This window comes from Megascapheus bottae, chromosome X (assembly GCF_031878675.1).
Source record: "Megascapheus bottae isolate mThoBot1 chromosome X, mThoBot2.hap1, whole genome shotgun sequence".
Classification (NCBI taxonomy): domain Eukaryota; kingdom Metazoa; phylum Chordata; class Mammalia; order Rodentia; family Geomyidae; genus Megascapheus; species Megascapheus bottae.
The window spans coordinates 59,267-78,185 of record NC_143547.1 but is presented as its reverse complement, the minus strand read 5'-3'; the positions used below and the strand labels follow the sequence as shown (position 1 = coordinate 78,185).

Here is an 18,919-nt window from a genome sequence, read left to right as displayed (position 1 = left end):
CTATTCCAACTGTTAATCACTACTTTTTAAAGACTAACAATAAAAGAACAGTTTCTAAACTAAATTATTTATGGCACATGAGCACTCCAAAAGCATAGGAGCCTTCTCTGTAGCTGCTATGTTTTTAAGTACACAGCCTGACTATATACTTAAAATAAATGAAAACAGAATATATGTAGAGTACAGTATTGTCTGTTTCATGGAATTCCTTGCAGCCCCAGCAGCTAAGTACAGGAAAAACCCCAACTCCTTTGTGCCAATCCAAGCATTACAGCCTTGACATCCATTTTGGCAGGGATTCTCAGGGGCAGCATCGAAACCAGGTCAATCAAACAGGAGACCAAAATACAGCATCCAGAGCCTAAAGAAACCACATCTAGATCAGAAATCATCTAGCACCCACTGCTTCCTCTCTCACCTAAGCCACCACTGCTTGGCCCCAATGATAGCAGCCATCTCCTTAACCGGTTTTCTCGCCTCAGCTTCTACCTTCTTAGTTTCAGAGAAATCTCAATAAAATGTGAAGTCCCAACAGAATGGCTTCCCACAGCCACAGTCTCTACCATGATCCATAAAGACCTTAAATAACCACATCCTCCTAATCACCACATTCTACTAGCCTCATCACCCTCTCTCAGCCTATGTGGTTCCTTCTCTCCAGCTCTCCAGGATTCTCCCCTGAAGACTCCCAAGTTCCCTCCTAACCTCCTGCAGGCATCAACTCAAAGCTTCCCCCTGATGCCCTCCACAATATGGCCACCTAACTCCACCAGTATCCCTGGCAACTTTACCCACCAGAGGTTTTTGGTACACAGTACTGACATACTTGCTACTGCTATTTGCCACCAAGCTTTGGAAGCCCCACATCGACCAGGACTGTCTAAGAATAGATTACTGTTCAAACATTGGAGCAGGTTCTTGGCTTCAGACCTATGAACACAGAGGCCAGCCTACTTGCTGTCATGACAGGCCGTCCTGTGCACAGTAGGATGCCAAGTAGCATTGCTGACCTCCAACCCACTATAAGCCCTTAGCACACATTCCCCTCATCCCACTCCCACCAAGTTATAACAGCCAAAAAATGTCTCCAGACATTTCCAAATGTCCCCTGGAGGGCTAAATTATCCCTGGCTGATATCCACCGCTATTTCAGTGGAATTTGTGAACCTAAGAGTAAAAATTCTTTTATGGTTTGGGGCACATGCTGTTTGGAAAATAAATACCTAAGCTAACACTGAAGTTAATCTGCATGGCTTTCTGCTGCTTCTCTAGACCTGCTTTATCTACTTTCCCTTCTCCCACCATTGGCCCATGAATACAATGAGAACAAGGACCCTCAAAGGTATGCCTATGACAAGCTGCTTCCATCTCCTCTGCCTGGCCCATATTAAGTAAATAACTATAAGTTATGGAACAAGATCTAATCACATGATGTGAATTTTTATAGTCCCTAATGTCACTGAGTGCTGCAGATTTCAAGTTCCAGAACATGACAAAATCAATACCTTAGAATTTAATAGTTCTGTATATAGTTGGGATATTTTCAGATATCCTAAATATCAAGCTGGTGCAACAATAATAAAAATTTATAACATAAAAGCTTTGGTTGTGTTAATATGGTAAATAAACAATCATGATATCAACCATGCAGTGGTGAACTGTTTACTGGCCAAAGCAGGCCTGCCTAAATGAAGCTGTATTGAAACACAGACAGGCTCATTCGCTCCTATGCTGCCTCTACCTGCCTCTGCACTAAAACCGCAGTTGTGTGCAATTTTGACAGAGATCTGTAGCCTGCCAAGCCTAAGACTATCTGGCCCTGAACAAAAAGAGTTTGACAGTTCTACTCTAATCTGTGTTCTCTCTCTTTGAATACTTCATTTCTATCAACTTCACTTAGTCAGTCACAAAATCAAGAAAATGCAAAGAACAGCTGCAGGCAGGCAAGAAAAAGTTACTGTGAATTCTGACTTTACCAGATGAGCTGCCAGAGCTAACCAACTGAAAAGAAAATGAGTAAGTAAATCAGAAGCCAAAAAGATATACTAGAGTGGGAATTTTCACAGGTTAAAGAGCTTTAAAAACACAGAAGAATCCCAAAGCTAAATGACTATGAAGTGTGGCCGAAGAAACAATTAAAATGTGAGTGCGTATGTGTGGAAATATAACAATGAAATCCCCCTTTATATAACTACCGTAAGCTAACACAAAAATGTGAGTGCCAGCATGCACTGGACATTGACCTAAGTGCTGTCTTTACCCAATCATATGGAGTCTTCACTCAACCTATAAGGCAAGATTTAATTTACATTTTATAAAAGCAGGAACTGAGGCTAAGAGAACACAAATAACCTGCCTTGGAACCCACAACAAATGTCAGGGGCAGGAAGCCTTTCTCAAGGCTGTCCATGTCTGAAAGCGGGGCTACTCAGACTTTCACAGTCCATGTGGTTAGTCGTACCTTCTAGGACATACCAAACTTGCTTGATGGTCACCTTACAAACCCTAACTACAAAGAAAACATTATAAAAGTGTGTTTGATAACTTAAAAGGGTCTCCATAATATATATATATATATAAAGAATGTTGATTCATAAAAGCCCAAGTATCAATTTGTCCTTTAACTACAAAATTCTCTTTATTTCTGATACTGCCAGGTGTCCAGATTTGCTTCAACTTTACTAAAACACCCAGAAATGTGCGTGAGTCACCCTATAAGGTAAATTGCTCTGAGTGAAAAAGTTGGTTACCTTGGTGAAAACCAGCTATATTTTTAATCCAATAATGATTACCAGGTTGTTACATACCAGGTATTGTTCTCCCTTGACAGTTGGCAAAACTTCTAGGCAATGCTAACATGTGGCTTCTTGGCAAGTTTCCTTGACAATTGTATGGACAATTTGAGAAGCCAAAAGAAAAGATAAAAAAAATCCCTTTTGCATGGACTGAGGCCACCAAACCTAATCTACATAGTCTGGCCTCTCCTATTACAAAGTCAAAGTAGCCTTCTGAATTTAAAAATGAGTTCCCTTAAAAAAAACTGTTCATAAACGCACCTATTAAAGTATACTCAGCATGTAATAAATCTCTCCTGTTACAGCTGGGTGCCAGTGGCTCACACACCCTTAATCCTAACTACTCAGGAGGCTGAGACCTGAGGATCATAGTTCAAAGCCAGCCCAAGCAGGTAGGTCCATGAAACTTTAATCACTCAAAAAGTCCAGAACTGGAGCTGATGCTCAAAAAAGTGCTAATGTTGAGGAAAAAAGCTCAGGGACAGCACCCAGGCCCTAGGATGGGAAAAAAGGAAGGAAGGAAGGAGAAAACGAAAGAAAGGAGAGAAATAGAGAAAGAAAGACAAAGGAGAGAGGAAAGAAGAAAGGGGAAGGGAGAGAGGGAGGGAGAAGGGAGGAAAAGAGAAAGAAAATGAAAGAGAGGGAGAAGGAAAAGAAAGAGTAGGAAAGAAAAGGAGAGGAAGAAAGACACATCACCTTGATAATAACATTAAATTAAAAACTCTCCTGCTGCTTCATGTGTACAATTCTATATTTTTAGAAAATTTATTGAGCTGTGTAATACACAATTCAGTTTTATAACATTTCCATCATCCCAATAAAACCTCTCATGCCCATTAGCAGTCACCACCACTCCCAGTCCAGGTATCACCAATCCACTTTCCATCTCTGAAGACATATCCTTTTCTGGACATTTTGTGGAAAATAGATCCTATCATAGGCTTTCTTTGTTTCTTCTGCTTTCACTAAGTCTTCCAGGGTTTTGATTCACCCACAGCTTCCCTTTTCATATGAAAACTATCCAGTCCTTTAGACTTGTATCTAGTACCTGTATACCACAGCTTAAATCTGGCCTAGGGAAGGGACAGAAAAGACCTGGAGAAAGCATGCAAGGCTCTCTGTGAATCACTGTCAGATGAATCTTTTATGACATACCTAGGCTGGTGATGGTAAATGCAGGAGAATGTGTTCATTCAGCATTCCTTCCAGAGTACATAGCACACATCTCTGGGAGAAACAAACCAAATCCAAATTTTTCCAGGAATCACTGTAAGGCTTGTAGTGGTCTGTAATCCTCTTAAAAGCATAAATAAGTTACCATGAATTGGTAACTTTCTCTGAACACAGATTCACAATCTTAATGTCAGATTTCCCAAGCTCCATAATGTCCAGGTTTTTTCAGATCACTGAACTCTCTGTGAAGCCTCAGAGCAAGGTTATCACTCGTGTGGAAGACTACCCGCACAAGTGGCTAGGAAATCATCAAAAATATTATGATGAACCATTCAGATAGTAGTAATTTAGCACTAACACCTAATGAAATGGAAAAAGAACCTTAGTGAAAAAAAACTGGTAAAATATATCTAGAATAGAAACAGCATGGTAATAGTAATATGTAACAAGCTTGGCTTCTTTGTTCTGATAAATATACTATGGTGATACAGTATACTAACAATGGGGAAGCTGCCCAATTTTTACAAAGGTTCTATAACTCTGAAACATCCTAAGAACTGTGCTAAAACAAACAAAATTACATTTAATTTCATGTATATTGTGTCTAGAATTATCTCTTACTAAAAACATAAAAAATGAACCTACACAGAAAATAACTGTGCTAGGCACTGGAAGCTCATGCCCATAATCCCAGCTATTCAGGCTGAAATATGAGGATCATGGTTGAAGCCAGCTCGGCAGGAAAGTCTACGAGACGCTTCTTTCCAAGTAACCACCAAACAATGCTGTGGCTCACATGGTAGAGCATTAGCTTTGGGGGGGGAAAAAACTCAGGAACAGAGCCCAGGCCCTGCATTTAAGCCCCAGGACTGGCACAAACAAAAAGAAAAGATGCCTTTATTTTACTTTTTACATTAAAAAAAATTATCGAAGCTGGGCGTGGTAGCTCACACCTATAATCCTAACTTCTCAGGAGGCTTAGATCTGAGGATCACGGTTCAAAGCCAGCCCTGGCACTAAAGTCCGTGAGACTCTTGTCACCAATTAACCACCAGAAAACTGGAAGTGTCCCTGTGCCTCAAAGGGTAAGGCTGCAGCCTTGAGCTGAAGAGCTCAGGGATAATGCCCAGGCCCAGAGTTCAAGTCCCACAACCAACAAAAACATATTGAGGGCAGACAGCCCCAGAAGCTTTATTTATTCATACAGGATTATAATTTTTCTACTCCACCACCCTAGGTATTTTTAGCCAGCTCCATTCTGCCTCCATGGCAGCACTTGGCTTTTATGGAGACAGAATATGAAGTACTAGAAGTTTCTTTCATGCAGGGCTATAGGAACAATAAACTTCTCTCTAACTATGTCTGCCTCATACCTCTCCTCATAAATCAATGGATAGGTCTGGGTCAAGTACTTCTGCCTCAAGCAATTGCAGACTTAGATGTTATATGATTTGGCTGTACTCAATCTCAAGCACTATTGATCAAGGGGGCTAGGTCATTTTTTTGTGGTGGTAGGGTCTGTTCTAGATATTTACCATCATTCTTGGTTTCTACCCTTAGATGTCAGTCGAACCTACCCTTTGTTGGAGCAACCAAAAATATCCCTAAATGTTACCAAATTCCCCTAGAAACCAAGATCGTCCCTAACTGGGACCAACTAGCTTACAGCCATTAGAATTTCATCCATAGCTGCTTAGACAGTTCTACCCCAAGTCAAGATGAGTGGCCACTTCAACAAAATAGGAGTACCGAGGGTTTGAAAGAAGGGATCAGTCTTGAGAATTCTAGAATACATGAGAAAAACTCAGAAATACTCAGAGATACAAACTCAGAAATACAAATTGATCATTATAAAGCAATAAAACCTAGATCTATAGGCATAGTGGCATTCAATAGACACTTGTTAAGGACTGTGTAGACAAAGCAGAAGAAAATCTAAGTGAGTTAAAGATTCTTTAATTTGGAAAAAAACTGTATATAACCACATCTCTGCTTAGTTCCTTCCTTCCCTTTTTTAAACTTTTCTATGTGGAAATGATTATAGATTCGCAGCGAGTTACCAAGAATTACCCAGGGAGGTCCCTGTGCAAGTTTAGAAAAGGCAAATTGATAGACATGGAAAGTAGATTAGTGGTTGGCAGGGTTTGGGGGAGATGGAGAATAAATGCTAATAAGCATGGGATTGTTTGGGAGAATGATGGAAATGATAGCAGTGATGGTTGCCCAACCTTATGAATATACCAAAACCCACTAAATTATATACTTTAAAATGGCACGTCTTACACTGTATAGATCTCAAATGTTTAAAATGGGAATCATTTCCTGAACCAATTCAGCCAACTCCATACTCCGAGACCTCCCCTAGTGAGGGACATGGAGTTCTGAAGGTACAGATATGGCCACTGGGTTTCCTGACCAAGCTCCAGGCAGCCTGAAGGCACCACCACCCCCATGGAGATAGAGGTGCGCTCTCTCTCTCTCTCTCCCTCTCTCTCCCTCTCTCTCTCTCCCTCTCTCTCTCTCTCTCTCTCTCCCTCTCTCTCCCTCTCTCTCTCTCTCTCTCTCTCTCTCTCTCTCTCTCTCTCTCTCTCTCTCTCTCTCTCTCTCTCTCTCTCTCTCTCGGTGTGTGTGTGTGTGTGTGTGTGTGTAAGGCTGCATCAATGGTCCCTCCAGGGCTGGTTGCCTAAGGGTTGGTACAGGAAGGTCTAGCTCCTCATCTAAGCCTCCTTCCTACTCTCTCCCTCCAAGCCCCTTTATGTTTTAAGGAAATAAAGAAGACTTTCCAGATGGAAAATGCTGGCTATCTCACAGCTCCCTAAGCAGCCTTTTGAGATGTGTTTGCACTGCAGTTCTAGACCTGAGCAAAGAAAATCAAGGGCACATGTACATCCACACACATATTAAAAGGGCCAGTCAGCTCTCAAGGCTGCTAGAATACAATGAAGTGTGAACAGATTCACTTTTTTCTGTTCAACTGAATATATGTATGTACTTGACACACCATAAATACTTCTCAATTCAATGTATTCTCAGGACTGAGCAATATACATATAAATAACTGTTCCTAAAGTTTCATGCACTAGTTCTGGATTTTCGTTTCATTATATTTGTATTCTTCATGAAAACACAGAAATCAGACCACTATGTTCTTACCAGCTATCACCTCAGGAACTTTCAGTCTGTTTAGAACAGGTTCAGTTGTTTCAGGCAAGATGTATAACCTGTGGAAATGTCTCCAGAGACATTTTTGTTTCTCACAATTTGGGAGGTCACTTGCTACTGGCATCTAGATGCTGTGAGTAGATGTCAAGAATACTGCTAAATGTTATGAGAGGGGGTCAACGTGTGAGAAGTAATGCACCTATTACCTGACAAAGGTAACTGTATCCCCTCCATACATCATCCCGACAATAAAAAAGAAGCACTGGACATTTAAATGGACATGTACAACCTTTAACATGAAAATAAAAAAGTCTCAAGGAAAAAAAGAATACAGGACAATTCCAAAACAACAAAAAATGATTGCATCCCAAATATTGTTACTGCCAAGTCTGAGAAAGCCTCATCTAAAGTAGCATTTTCATGATTTGTATATATTTTAGGACATTATCTATCAGCAGTACAGTAACTTGAATGATTCAACATGTTTCTCTACGATAACAAAGGCTTCTAAGTACGATTAAAATGAAGGCCTTTGGCTTGCCCTTAGTGTATCTCAACATCCTCTAAGGTGGTAGCAAGGTTCTTTTGAGCCCCTCTTGATTTAACTGTCCTTTAAGCCTTGTCTAAATATCTCTGCACTTCTTGCAAGTTCTCTGATATAGGGCCTAACTTTTCTAGCTTTTATTTTTCTATTTCAGACCTATCACCAACTGAGAAAACTCCAAGTCTCCAACCTGCCTTGCCCTCAGAAATCTAACCTGTCTACCACCATATACGTTACTAGCTTACCACATACAATATAGCATGTGGTGAGACTGTCTCTTGTGAGTCTCTTGTGAGTCCCAACACTTGGCCCATGAGAAATGAGAGTCCATCTTAACAGGACTATGAGAAGCTAGGAAGACAAAATGGGTACAAAATGTTTAGTGATGTATCTGCCAGGGCATGTGATAAATGTCAGTTATTGAGGTTGTTACCAAAGATATCAAGCTGATCAGATGGTTAAGACCCAATGCCTGGAAGTATAGTCATTAGTCCTATGATGTGACAAAACTGCCACAAACCAACCACAAACCAAAGGACTTCAAATACCAGTTTATTAGCTTATATTTCTAGCAGTCAGAAGTCAACCATCATTTTCACCAAGCTAAAGTCAATGTGTCAATATTTCACCTGGTTATCTGATATATTTTATATATGCTTAATTGGTTGCTTGAATTTGGATAGGGAAGGGGGGGAATCAAGATGGGGGGGGGAATTGGGACCATGTCATGAGAAAGGATATCAATGTTTGTGAAATAATGCACCTTCTATCTGGTGAATATAATGTAACCCTTCTATTAATTACAATTAAAAATATATGGAAAAATAAAAAAAGAATATAAAGTCATTGGGTCAATAGAGCTGTGTATCATCTACAGGCTCAAGGGAAGAATCTATTTCCTTGCCTTTTCCAGATGCAGGAGGCTACCTGCATTCCTTGGCTCATGGCCTTGTGACTCCAACCTTTGGTTCTATTGTTATTTCTCTACCTCTGTCTCTCCACCTCCAGCTTCCCTCCAGTAAGACCCTGAGATAACACTGAGCCCACCAGATAATCCAGGATCATCTCTCTATCTTGTGATCCTTAACTTAATCACTTTAAGTCTATTCTGCTATGAAAGGTAACTTATTAACAGGTTTCAGACATTCAGACAAGGACAGCTTTTAGGGGCCATCATACCACTGGGTGGATTAAATATCAAAGGACAATGAATGCAAGATCAAAATAACCATGTACAAGTGGCACACAGTTATTTAGCTAAGGTACAGGTAGAGCATGAGAACTTTTGATAGAAAGCATCCATGTAAATGCCTAAACTACTGGTACCTGATAAACACTCATACATGTCTACCATATTCAGAGCCAGGAACCTGGGGTATAGTTCAGTGAGAAAACACTCACCTAGTATGCATTAGAGATCCTGAGATTCATCATCAATACTTTGAGGGGGGGAGCACTCAGAGTCAAGGGATCCAAGGAAGGAGAAACACACTGGCTGGGATAGAAAGGTGAGGACTCAGAGAATATCTATGTGGTTTAAGTCTCATAGAGACAAGGACCTGACCAGTGTTACTTGCTGCTGCAGTCACAGTCCCTGAAAACTGCACAAAAGAGTTGTTAAATAAATGAGCAAACCAACAGAGGCAGGATACTTAAAAATGTGTAGCACTGGGCAGTTTGGTGGCATACTAGAAAGAGGAATAGATCATGGGTCAAAAGACCCCAGCTCAAGTTTTTGATCTTCCAACTACCAACAGAACATGCCACTTAGTTATGCTGTCAAGCGTGAAAAGAATTTGAGCAAAATATTACTCTTTTGTTCTATAAGCTATGCATGTGGTGGGGAGTCTTCTATCTTTCACATGAAACCTGTGTCAGTCAAATCACATGATTATCTCACTTATTATGAACACAGCTAGTACTTCCTCATCTCCAGCATTTTTCTCATGTCCCACCTTATCTTGCTCATCACTAGAAAAGCACTGTAGTCCCTCCCCCTGAGACTAACAAACAAGGGAAAATGCCACCCCAGGCTCAAAAGAGCTGATTCTCCTGTTCTCAGAAGTGATTACCATCCAAGAAACTGAATTAATACGATAGCTCGTGAGCATTTCTGCCTTCATTTTATGTCTGTCTTCCATATCCTAAAAGGGGGGGAAAAACTGGTCTCCAAACACCATCGTGGCACACAGAAGGCTAAGAATCTCCATAAATATTTGTTTGCTTTATTAAATTTAAGTGAAGTGAGGCCGACTGAGCTCAGCAGAATTTAACGTTACTTTTATTACATCAGATTAATTTTACTGAATTTGTTGGAAAGGCAGACATTAGCAAAAGGCTGTGGGCTAGAAGTCAAAATTCCCACATCAGGCTTCCCACATGACCTTGATCAAATCACTTAACCCACAGGCTCTTGAAGTAGAACCTACCAGAGACCGTGATACACATTATTTCCACTTTCCAAATCAAAAGCAAAGGAAAGAGAACGAGGATACTTGGAGATTTCCAAACAACTGGATACTATTTTTGGAAATCAATGACTTTTCCATTCATTTTTCTTGGAGAAAAAAAAGAGAAGGAAATGAAAGATATTTAACTAAGAAGCAATTGCTGACAATCTAAATGGAAGGAAGAGAAGATTCTGATGGCCTTAAAAGCCAGACACTCCCTGACACAACTGTTAGCTATAATCTTAAAACATGAGCCAGGTGTGGTAACTCGTGCCCATAATTCTAGTGCTCAGGATGTTAACATAGGAGAATGGAAAGGGCAAGGCCAGCCTAGGATACATACTGAGGTACTGTCTCGGGGGAAAAAATGAAAACTGGAGAACTCATTAATTTTTTGAGAAAGCTCAAGTACAACCGTTCATATAATCCAGAAACAGACTCTGAGGAGTAAATATAGACAAACTCTTATTAAATAATGCTGGACAGAGGTTCCAAGAAAGTAGCAATGTTATCCTGCTTCTGTTAAATGAAGATCCAACCTGGCAAATTCCAAAGCCATAGACTGTTTTCTTCTTAAAGCAAAAGACTCAAGTCAAATACTCCCATCTCTTAGGCATGTAATAAATTATGTGTGTTCTTTTTCCTACTTAAAAACAAAAACGTGTTCGGGGGATTTTCATATACCACAGAATTCTTCCATTTGGTGAAGGGTCAAATCTCACTTAGTGAACAAATAGGTCCACAAAGGCTCATGCCATAATATCATTTTGGTGGTCTACCATCATTATGATTATTTACACTCTGCTTTGATCTCAAATGTGATTTTTCACAGGGTTCTTCAAATGCCTCGAGCTAGATCACCAGTATCATACAACTCCAACTGAGCTACAGGAAACAAAACATCCAGTTTCAAAGACTGAATCCCTTTACAGAAGAATTCAAAAGAACCCCGCAGGAAGCACGTATATATACAACTGTTGTAGGCGCTGAATTTTTTAAGGCAAATATTTCCTTCACATATTTTCTATCCAATGAATACTTTTTATAAGGTGGCCATTAAGCTCTGAGTTAATACTTATAGAATATATGTATCTCACTACACACACACACACTCATTCACACACACACACACAACTTACCCAAGGAAACTTTCAGATATTATAGAAATGGCAAATTGACTTTGAAAAAGAGTTTTTTAATATAATTCACAGTAACATAAATATGGAAACTATATTCAGAGTATTCATCTATTAAAATGCGTTTAAACCTAAAGGGAACTCATAACCAAACTAAAAAGTTACATTTATAGAACACTGAGAATTTTTGACACATCTGTATTAAACACATCTGTAAAGATGTTTCCCTAAGTTTCATGTTCTTAATGCAACTTTAAAAGTTAGAGTTCCAGGGACCGGGAGTTTGGCCTAGTGGTTAAAGTGCTTGCCTAGCATGCATGAAGACCCGGGTTCGATTCCTCGGTACCACATACATAGAAAAAAGCCGGAAGTGGTGCTGAGGCTCAAGTGGTAGAGCTCTAGCCTTGAGAAAGTCCAAGGACAGTGCTCAGACCCTGAGCTCAAGCCCAGAACTGGCAAAAAAAAAAAAGTTAGAGTTCCAAAAAAGGGAAACATAGTTCTGTGTGTTTAGAATCCCAGTACTTGGGATATGAAGCAAAGAGGGTCTTAAGTTCCAGGTCCCCTAGGCTATAAGACTCCATCTCAAAAAGAAAAAAAGAGCCCCAGTGTTGGCAATATCAAATGATTACTATAACACACTAGAAGAAATTTTGTTTATATCCCTTAGCTCTTGATTACTTAGATTACAACAGCATATTTCATATAATTCTCATTTTTACTAAATTACATATGAAATAATGTTTAGAATCAATAATTGTTACCTAACTTACTATATTCATTTATTTTCTCCATAATTTTCTTTTCTTTAAACACATTTGCCCCTTTCCTGTCAGCTTTTTGGAAACTAGCTATTTGGTGAAAGTTCACCTTTCTTCAACACCATTTTCCAGTGTTATGAATCAAACAAGATTCAAAACGGGCTCTAACTGTCAGATGCACAGGGAGTAAACACTGCACTCTGCCATACAGTCCTGTCCATATAATAAAAGTTAATTACTACTTTAAAGGGTTCTCAGTCACCTATAAAAGTCAGCAAAGTTGTGTTTTGAAAGAGGAAGAATGACTATTACACCCTTCAGCCGACTCCACTGAAATGTTTGTGGCTTGCTGAACATTCCATACATATTTCGGGCAAGGTATTATGGGAGCTGAAGTTCAAGCTGTCCCCAGCTGAATTCTCACTCATTATAAAAACAATGTCTCATAAAACTACACACATGTTTTTACTTTACAAAAAAATGTAAAATATCTACTTTTGTTCACTCAATCAACACTTAGCATTAGAAACAGTACTTTCTGGGAAGGGGGGGGGACCTGCAAGCTAAGTAATGTTTGAAAAGAGTGAATAATGTTATTCAGTAACAAACAGATTTGGGGGGAGAACATAGACAATGTATATGAAATACATGAAAACCAAGAATCTATAAGCTGATTTCTGTAGGGTCTATGCACATATGTCACAGGTTATACCATTAAAACAAAAATACATTTATATCTCTCACAATGAATCCCCATTTCAATACGCCCACAACTGTTTCATATTACACTCATAAAATTAGCCATATCCCTTTTCTAAGCAAAATTCTTTGTTTTGGGAGACATGATCTTACTATGTAGTTCAGGCTGGCAATGAAACTGAGATAGTCCTGCCTCAGCCTCCCAAGGGATTACAGGCCTGTGTCACTACACCAGGCTCAAAACATGGTTTTAGCTGGTTCATTTGCCATGGGGGGGGGAGCTTTTTTCAACATACAGCACAAAAGAGTCCCACATTCCAAGTAGGTCTTTCTACCAGTTCCTGAACCATTCAGGGTTGATCAAACAGATGTGAGGTGGCTCTCACATTTAGTTAAAATTATATGATGTCACCTGATTTTCAAAATAACTAAGCATCTTTTTTAACCCATAAGATTGTTCTAGGATTTCTATGAGTTTCAGAGTCCAGAGACCCACATAGGCTCCAAGAATGTTGGGGAACCATGATTCCTTTGTTTGGTCTTGTTTCTCCCCCATCTAAACCCATAGAAATCTTCAAACAAGTTAGCTTCCCTCCTCAAAAGTTTATTTTCAAAATCCAGTGCCATGCAGCCTGCCTTTCCTGTGTAGGTGGGAGGAAGCAGGCACAACGTCACCACACTGGGCCTTTTCAAGTCTTGAAATTACTAGGAAGCCTGCAGTATTTCCTTTTTGGCATTAGGTCCAGGGTGGAAAGACATTGCTCTGAAAAGGACAAGATATCAAATAACCAATGGAAATACTTGATTTCCACAGAATTCTCAATTCTACAAAAAAAAAATACATCTCTTCAAAAAGTAGCTAAACCATTGGATCCAGCAGACAATCAAGGAAAAGGAAAAGAAAAACGCTATTACATGAAATTAATTAAATGAAATCTGGTAGTGCTTTTACGAGACTGTTTTTACTGAACCTGATGTATTTACATGAGGAATAACACAACTGTCCCATGCATATCTTGCACTAAAAGGAAACTTAAAATACGACTCTTGTTTTTCACTTACTCCAAAAGCATATGGGACTAATCATATCCCATTCTGGCCACAGTACACAAGGCTATTTCAAACAGATTTTTACCTCACTTGGTTTTTAAGGCGCTAGAGTAATCCAGCGAGTTTGGGAACAGTCTCTCCCAGCTCCAGGGTTGGGAATCTCTTTAGTGCCAGTCTGGCACTAGGCTTTGGATGGAAACCAGGCTCAGCCCGCCAGCTAAGGAACCCACACCCCGAAGCTGGGGCACACGTTCATGATCCAAGGTGACAGCGCATCTTGCCACAGCGGGGGCCGGGAATGCTGGCCCGCCTTGGGGACGGGGGGCCCTAAAGGCCAGGAGTAGGCACGGGCGAGGCTACCGCAAAAAAAAAAAAAAAAAAGGAAAAGGGGGTCATCCGTCAAAGCTCAGGAGAGGAAATTCCAGGGGCCCAACTCCCAGGCCCTGGACCGCGGGTGACGTGAGGAAACCGAATCAGAGTGTCCGCCCCGCGACAGGAGACCGGGAGGAGGCCAGCCAGAGCTCTGCTCCAGGGACCCAAGGCACGGAGAGCGGGAGCGTCCCATCCTCCGCCAGAGCCCTGGAAGTAGCATAGGGGCAGAGGGGCCCGGATTCTCGCCCAACCCCAACTGCACACACGAACTTCGCCCGGACTCGGGAGGTTGGAGACACCACGACCATCATCCGGATTGCAGGGCTTCAGAGAAGTCCCAGCTTCGGGACAGTAGGACTCCTTCTGGCCCCTAGGCTTCGGGACAGGGGCACCCCTGGATTCCTGGTGGCCCGGAGCGGAACTGGGCGTGTCGCCAGCGCATCCCCTATGGTGGCAACCACGCCAGATCCCGCAGCCTCCGCTGGCCCCCTTACCGATCTCGAGGGTCTATCCACGACGTCTGGCGCGTGTTGTGGTCAATATAGAAGACGCGTCCATCATAGTCGCGCGCCTCCTCCCAGCCGGCTGGCAGCGGCAGCTCGGAACTCTCCCTGGCCCGCGACGGCGGTCCTGAGGGCACCGACGTTGCGGGGACTACAGCGGGGGACGCCACCGACGGTTCTCGCTGGGGCTGCGCGGGCGACGGTGGCTCCCGCTGGGCCTCCCGTGTCTGTCCCCGCCGTCGCCGCCTGCCACCACTCAGCCACGGCATGACGGCGCGGGCCCCGCCGCCGCCGCCGCCGCCGCCCGGCCGCCCCGCGCGCGCCGCCTCAGCCAGCACTAAGGCCGGGTGCCCAGGGCGCGGGGGTGGCCGCGGGGAACCGCCCGCCGCACCCGGCGCATCCTCTGCTGGGCGCCCTCGCGCCGGCGCCCTCCTGATCTTGTGCGCCGCTGTCTGCGCCGCCTGCAATGTCTGGTGGGCCCGGGTGGCTGCCGCGCACCAGGTCACAGCCTCACAGCAGGAGCTGCAGCCGCCGCTATGGGCGACCACTTCACTCCTGAGGCCCGTCCGGCCATCTTCGCTCCTCCGCGTAGCCGGGTCTGGAGGGCGGGGCAGCCCGAGGCCCCGCCCCCTTCTCGTTTGCTCCGCCCCTACTCGCTGCAATTCGTTCAGTCTCCCACCGAGGCTCCGCCTCCATCCTAGGCCTCTACTTACCGCTCCTCGCCCCGCCTCTAACTCCGCCTCCCTCTTCCCCGCCCTTTCTCTCAGCCGATCCTCCTGGCGCGCCGCTCCGCCTCCAAGCTCCCACGGGAGCTCCTCCTCCATTCTCAGCTACTCTGCCCCACCCCCTCACGCCCGCAGCCGCCGCTCCTCCTCTGCCTTGGTGCTCTGGCTCCGCGAGCGAGCTCCTCCTTCTTCCCTGCTGCTCCACTACCTCCTCCGGCCTTGGGAAACCGCACGGGGGCCAGGATGGGCGCCGCCACGTCAATCTGCTCCCAGGCCACCGCAGAAAGAAAGAAAGGCCAGGAGGACGACGCTCCACCCGGGTTACTGGCGCCACCGGCTTGGAGCTGACTCTTGAAGTCCAAACAATTCTCGCGGGAGAAAGCCGTCACCTCACTTCACCTGCTCGCCAACTCTGGACATCTAGGGTCCTCCCCTCTGCGTATCTAGGGGTGGAGGCTGCGCCTTCAGTCTCTTGAATATCCAAGCTGCTGCGCAAAAGTGGGCTGAGCCCCCACCGGGAGGCCAGGCAAGCTGAATAGCTGGAGGAGAACCCGCTCAGTCCCCTGGGGTGGGGCCAGGAGAAAGGACACACCTGGAAGCCAGCAACGGCGCAGGTGGCCACTCTGTGTCCCTCCCAGGAGAGCGGCAGACGGCTCAGCAAGGGGTCCACACTTTTGTCCCCCCACACCCCCCAGGGCTTCCTCCTGTGTGGGGGATCTAAGCAGAAACCCAACTAGGCCACCGCCCGGGAAGAAGCCTGCTCATCTCCTAAATCGTGAAGCTTACATAGATAACTTCTGTTCTGAGCACGTCTTGGGCAAAGAAACCAAAGCCCCATAGTTGGAGCCGTGTCATGCTTCAAGTTCCCCAGCCATTGAGTGCTCCAGCCCCAGGGCCATAAGACCTTATTCCACGACATTCAGGAAAGTGTCAGGGAGGTTTTTAAACACTTTTCCAATGATACAAAAACTTTTGCTAAGGAAGCCCAACAGTGATCCAAATCCAATTACATGGGGGAAGAGATTCAAGCAAAACGTCTCCAAATGCTCACAGTACTCTGCATTCCTTTCAGTATTTACCTTCCTTTGTTTTTGTAAAATGCTACTATTTTGTAAGACAAAGAATTTTTTTCTGAAAAGAAGAATGTGAAGTTATAGAGAATGACAGGTTCCTCCTGAAGGAAAGTCCTTGTTCCTCACCTCCCACTACAATCCTAAAATGTCCTTGCTCCCCAATTAGTCTATCTGCTCCTCCTACACAGTGAACATCTGTTCTATGCTAGAAATCCCATCACTTGGGATTTTATTTAACTATGAACAATTCATAGGGGTCAAGAGAAAAGGGAAGAGGGTTATAAAAGCACACCCAGTGGGCCACGCAAACCTTGGGTTCTGTATTCCCTAATTTGACCAACCAAGAATAGAAAATGTTACATTGTTAGGAAGTGGCAGTAACAAACCAACCCATAATACTAGCTACTCCGTAGGTCATGACCCAGAGGCTCTCTGTTCGAAATAAGCCAGGGGGAAAAAAATCCCTCAGGACTCCATCTCCAAAAATAAGCAGCCAAAAGCCAGACTGCAAGCACAACTCAAGTGGCAGACAGGGAGCCAAGCAAGTTCAAAGCCCTGAATTCAAACACCAGCACCAGCACCACCACCAAAAAACTGACGTTGTTCCTACTATGTGCTATGTAGTTAAAGGCTGGTGGTTTTGTCCATACCAGACATGAGCAGATTTCCTCTGTGTGTGTGTGTGTGTGTGTTAGTATTAGCACTTAAATTCAGACCCTCGTGTTCTCACTTGGCTTTTTCACACCAGGCTGGCTGAACATGAACAGATTTCTTGCTATTATTCCCAAAACAACCCAGTCTAACAACTATTTATATAACATAAACATATTATGTATTCTAAGTAATCTAGAGATAAAGTATGCAAGACAATTGCATTGGTGTATGCCAACCCCATGCCATATTATAAAAGGATCTTGAGCATCTCAGGATTCTGGTTGGAGTGGACAGTGTCCCGGAACAAATCTCTCCTCTCTCACCCACTCAGGGCACAGAAAACCAACAACTGTACTTTGTGATGTCCAGTCCTATCGGGAGATAACAGAAGCAAGTGATTGGCCTTTAGTGAGACAATGGATTCGTTCTGAAGGCCCCAAATATGGGCTGTGGATGTGGTGCTGGGTGTTACACTGCTGCAAGCCACAGAATAAAGTCTCTATACCAACAGTCCTACCTAGGGGACTAAGCAAAGAAACAGGCAGTTACGGAACAATGGTGAATTGCGCACAAATGAAGTGAAGGTGCCAGCATCAGATTGAGGACTCAGAGTAGGTTTTGTGAAACTAAAGAGAAGATAACTTGAATGGGAAAACTAAAGCTTTGGTCTCCAGATTCCTGAGCTCTGAGCTCTTGCCTCTTGGTACATGGAACAACTGTCATCAAATCTTGGTTGATTTCTGTAGCAGACTCTGTAATGGTCATTCCCATTCACCCTGGCTGAAATTGGCTCTTTTCTTTAAAGGATACTAAGGATAACTATTCACTGACAAGAGATGCTTGAGAGGTTGTGCACCCAGCCCACACCACTTAAGCCAGAGTGGGTGACTATGTAATGTAACAAGGTCTCTTTGTCTTGGTGAGACAAACTCTAATGAGCACCCTTCACATTCAAAGCTTCCCAGAGGAATTGGACTGAAGCTAGATTTCTCCAAAACCATAGCTTGTCTAGTCCTGCCTCCTTACAGCCTTGCAAATATGTTCCCAATCATTTGATTACAGGAGAAGTCCATCTCAGCCACTGAAGGCTCATTTCTAGGGAGCTTGACAGGGATTGTCTCCTCCATGCCTGCTCTTGTCTAGACAGTAAATCTGAGCTCAGTTCATCATCACCACATCTAAAGGTATTCTTCATTTCAGCCCCAGATTCATAGAGAAGAAACGTGACAGGGCAGTGATGAGAGATTGGAGATATATTCTGAAAAAAAAACTTAATCCAGAAGCCCATCTACCACTGACTGCCTCTGGACCACTCTGCCTGAGATAACTAAGGCAGGGCTGGTGGATCTGCCTTTCTAAACAGAACATGTCACTGGAGTTTCTAGAAAAGGAAAATCAACATCAGAAAAGCCTGTGTTTGGGGGTGATCATGACCTTTATCACACCACTAGTCCTTTTTGATTTGCAGTGTTGGTGCCAGGCATCCACTCTTTATCCTTACAAACCTATGAATGGGGCCAAGAATTTGGCCTAGTGGTAGAGTGCTTGTCTAGTACGCACAAAGACGCAGGTTCAATTCCCTGGTACCACATACATAGAAAAAAGCCAGAAGTGGTACTGAGGCTCAAGTGGTAGAGCTCTAGCCTTGAGAAAAAACCCAAGGACAGTGCTCAGGCCCTGAGCTCAAGCCCAGGACTGGCAAAAAACAAACAAACAACAAAAAAAAAACTATGAATGGAATTGGGAAGGGAAAGTTGGTAGAGGGGTGGAGAAACTCTTGACTCCCCAGCATTGTCATGAATTATGAAAGGGTACATAGAGTTGG

At 43.4% G+C, this 18,919-nt stretch overlaps 1 protein-coding gene across 1 annotated transcript in view; it reads right to left on the bottom strand.

Annotated features, from left to right (window-relative positions):
- Positions 1 to 14,911, bottom strand: part of Wwc3 (WWC family member 3) — a 113,861-nt gene extending 98,950 nt beyond the window's left edge. The window contains exon 1 of the mRNA XM_090325834.1: positions 14,634 to 14,911. Coding sequence (XP_090181960.1) covers positions 14,634 to 14,911 — 278 coding nt within the window. The remainder of the gene's footprint in view (positions 1 to 14,633) is intronic.
- Positions 14,912 to 18,919: the final 4,008 nt, after the last annotated feature.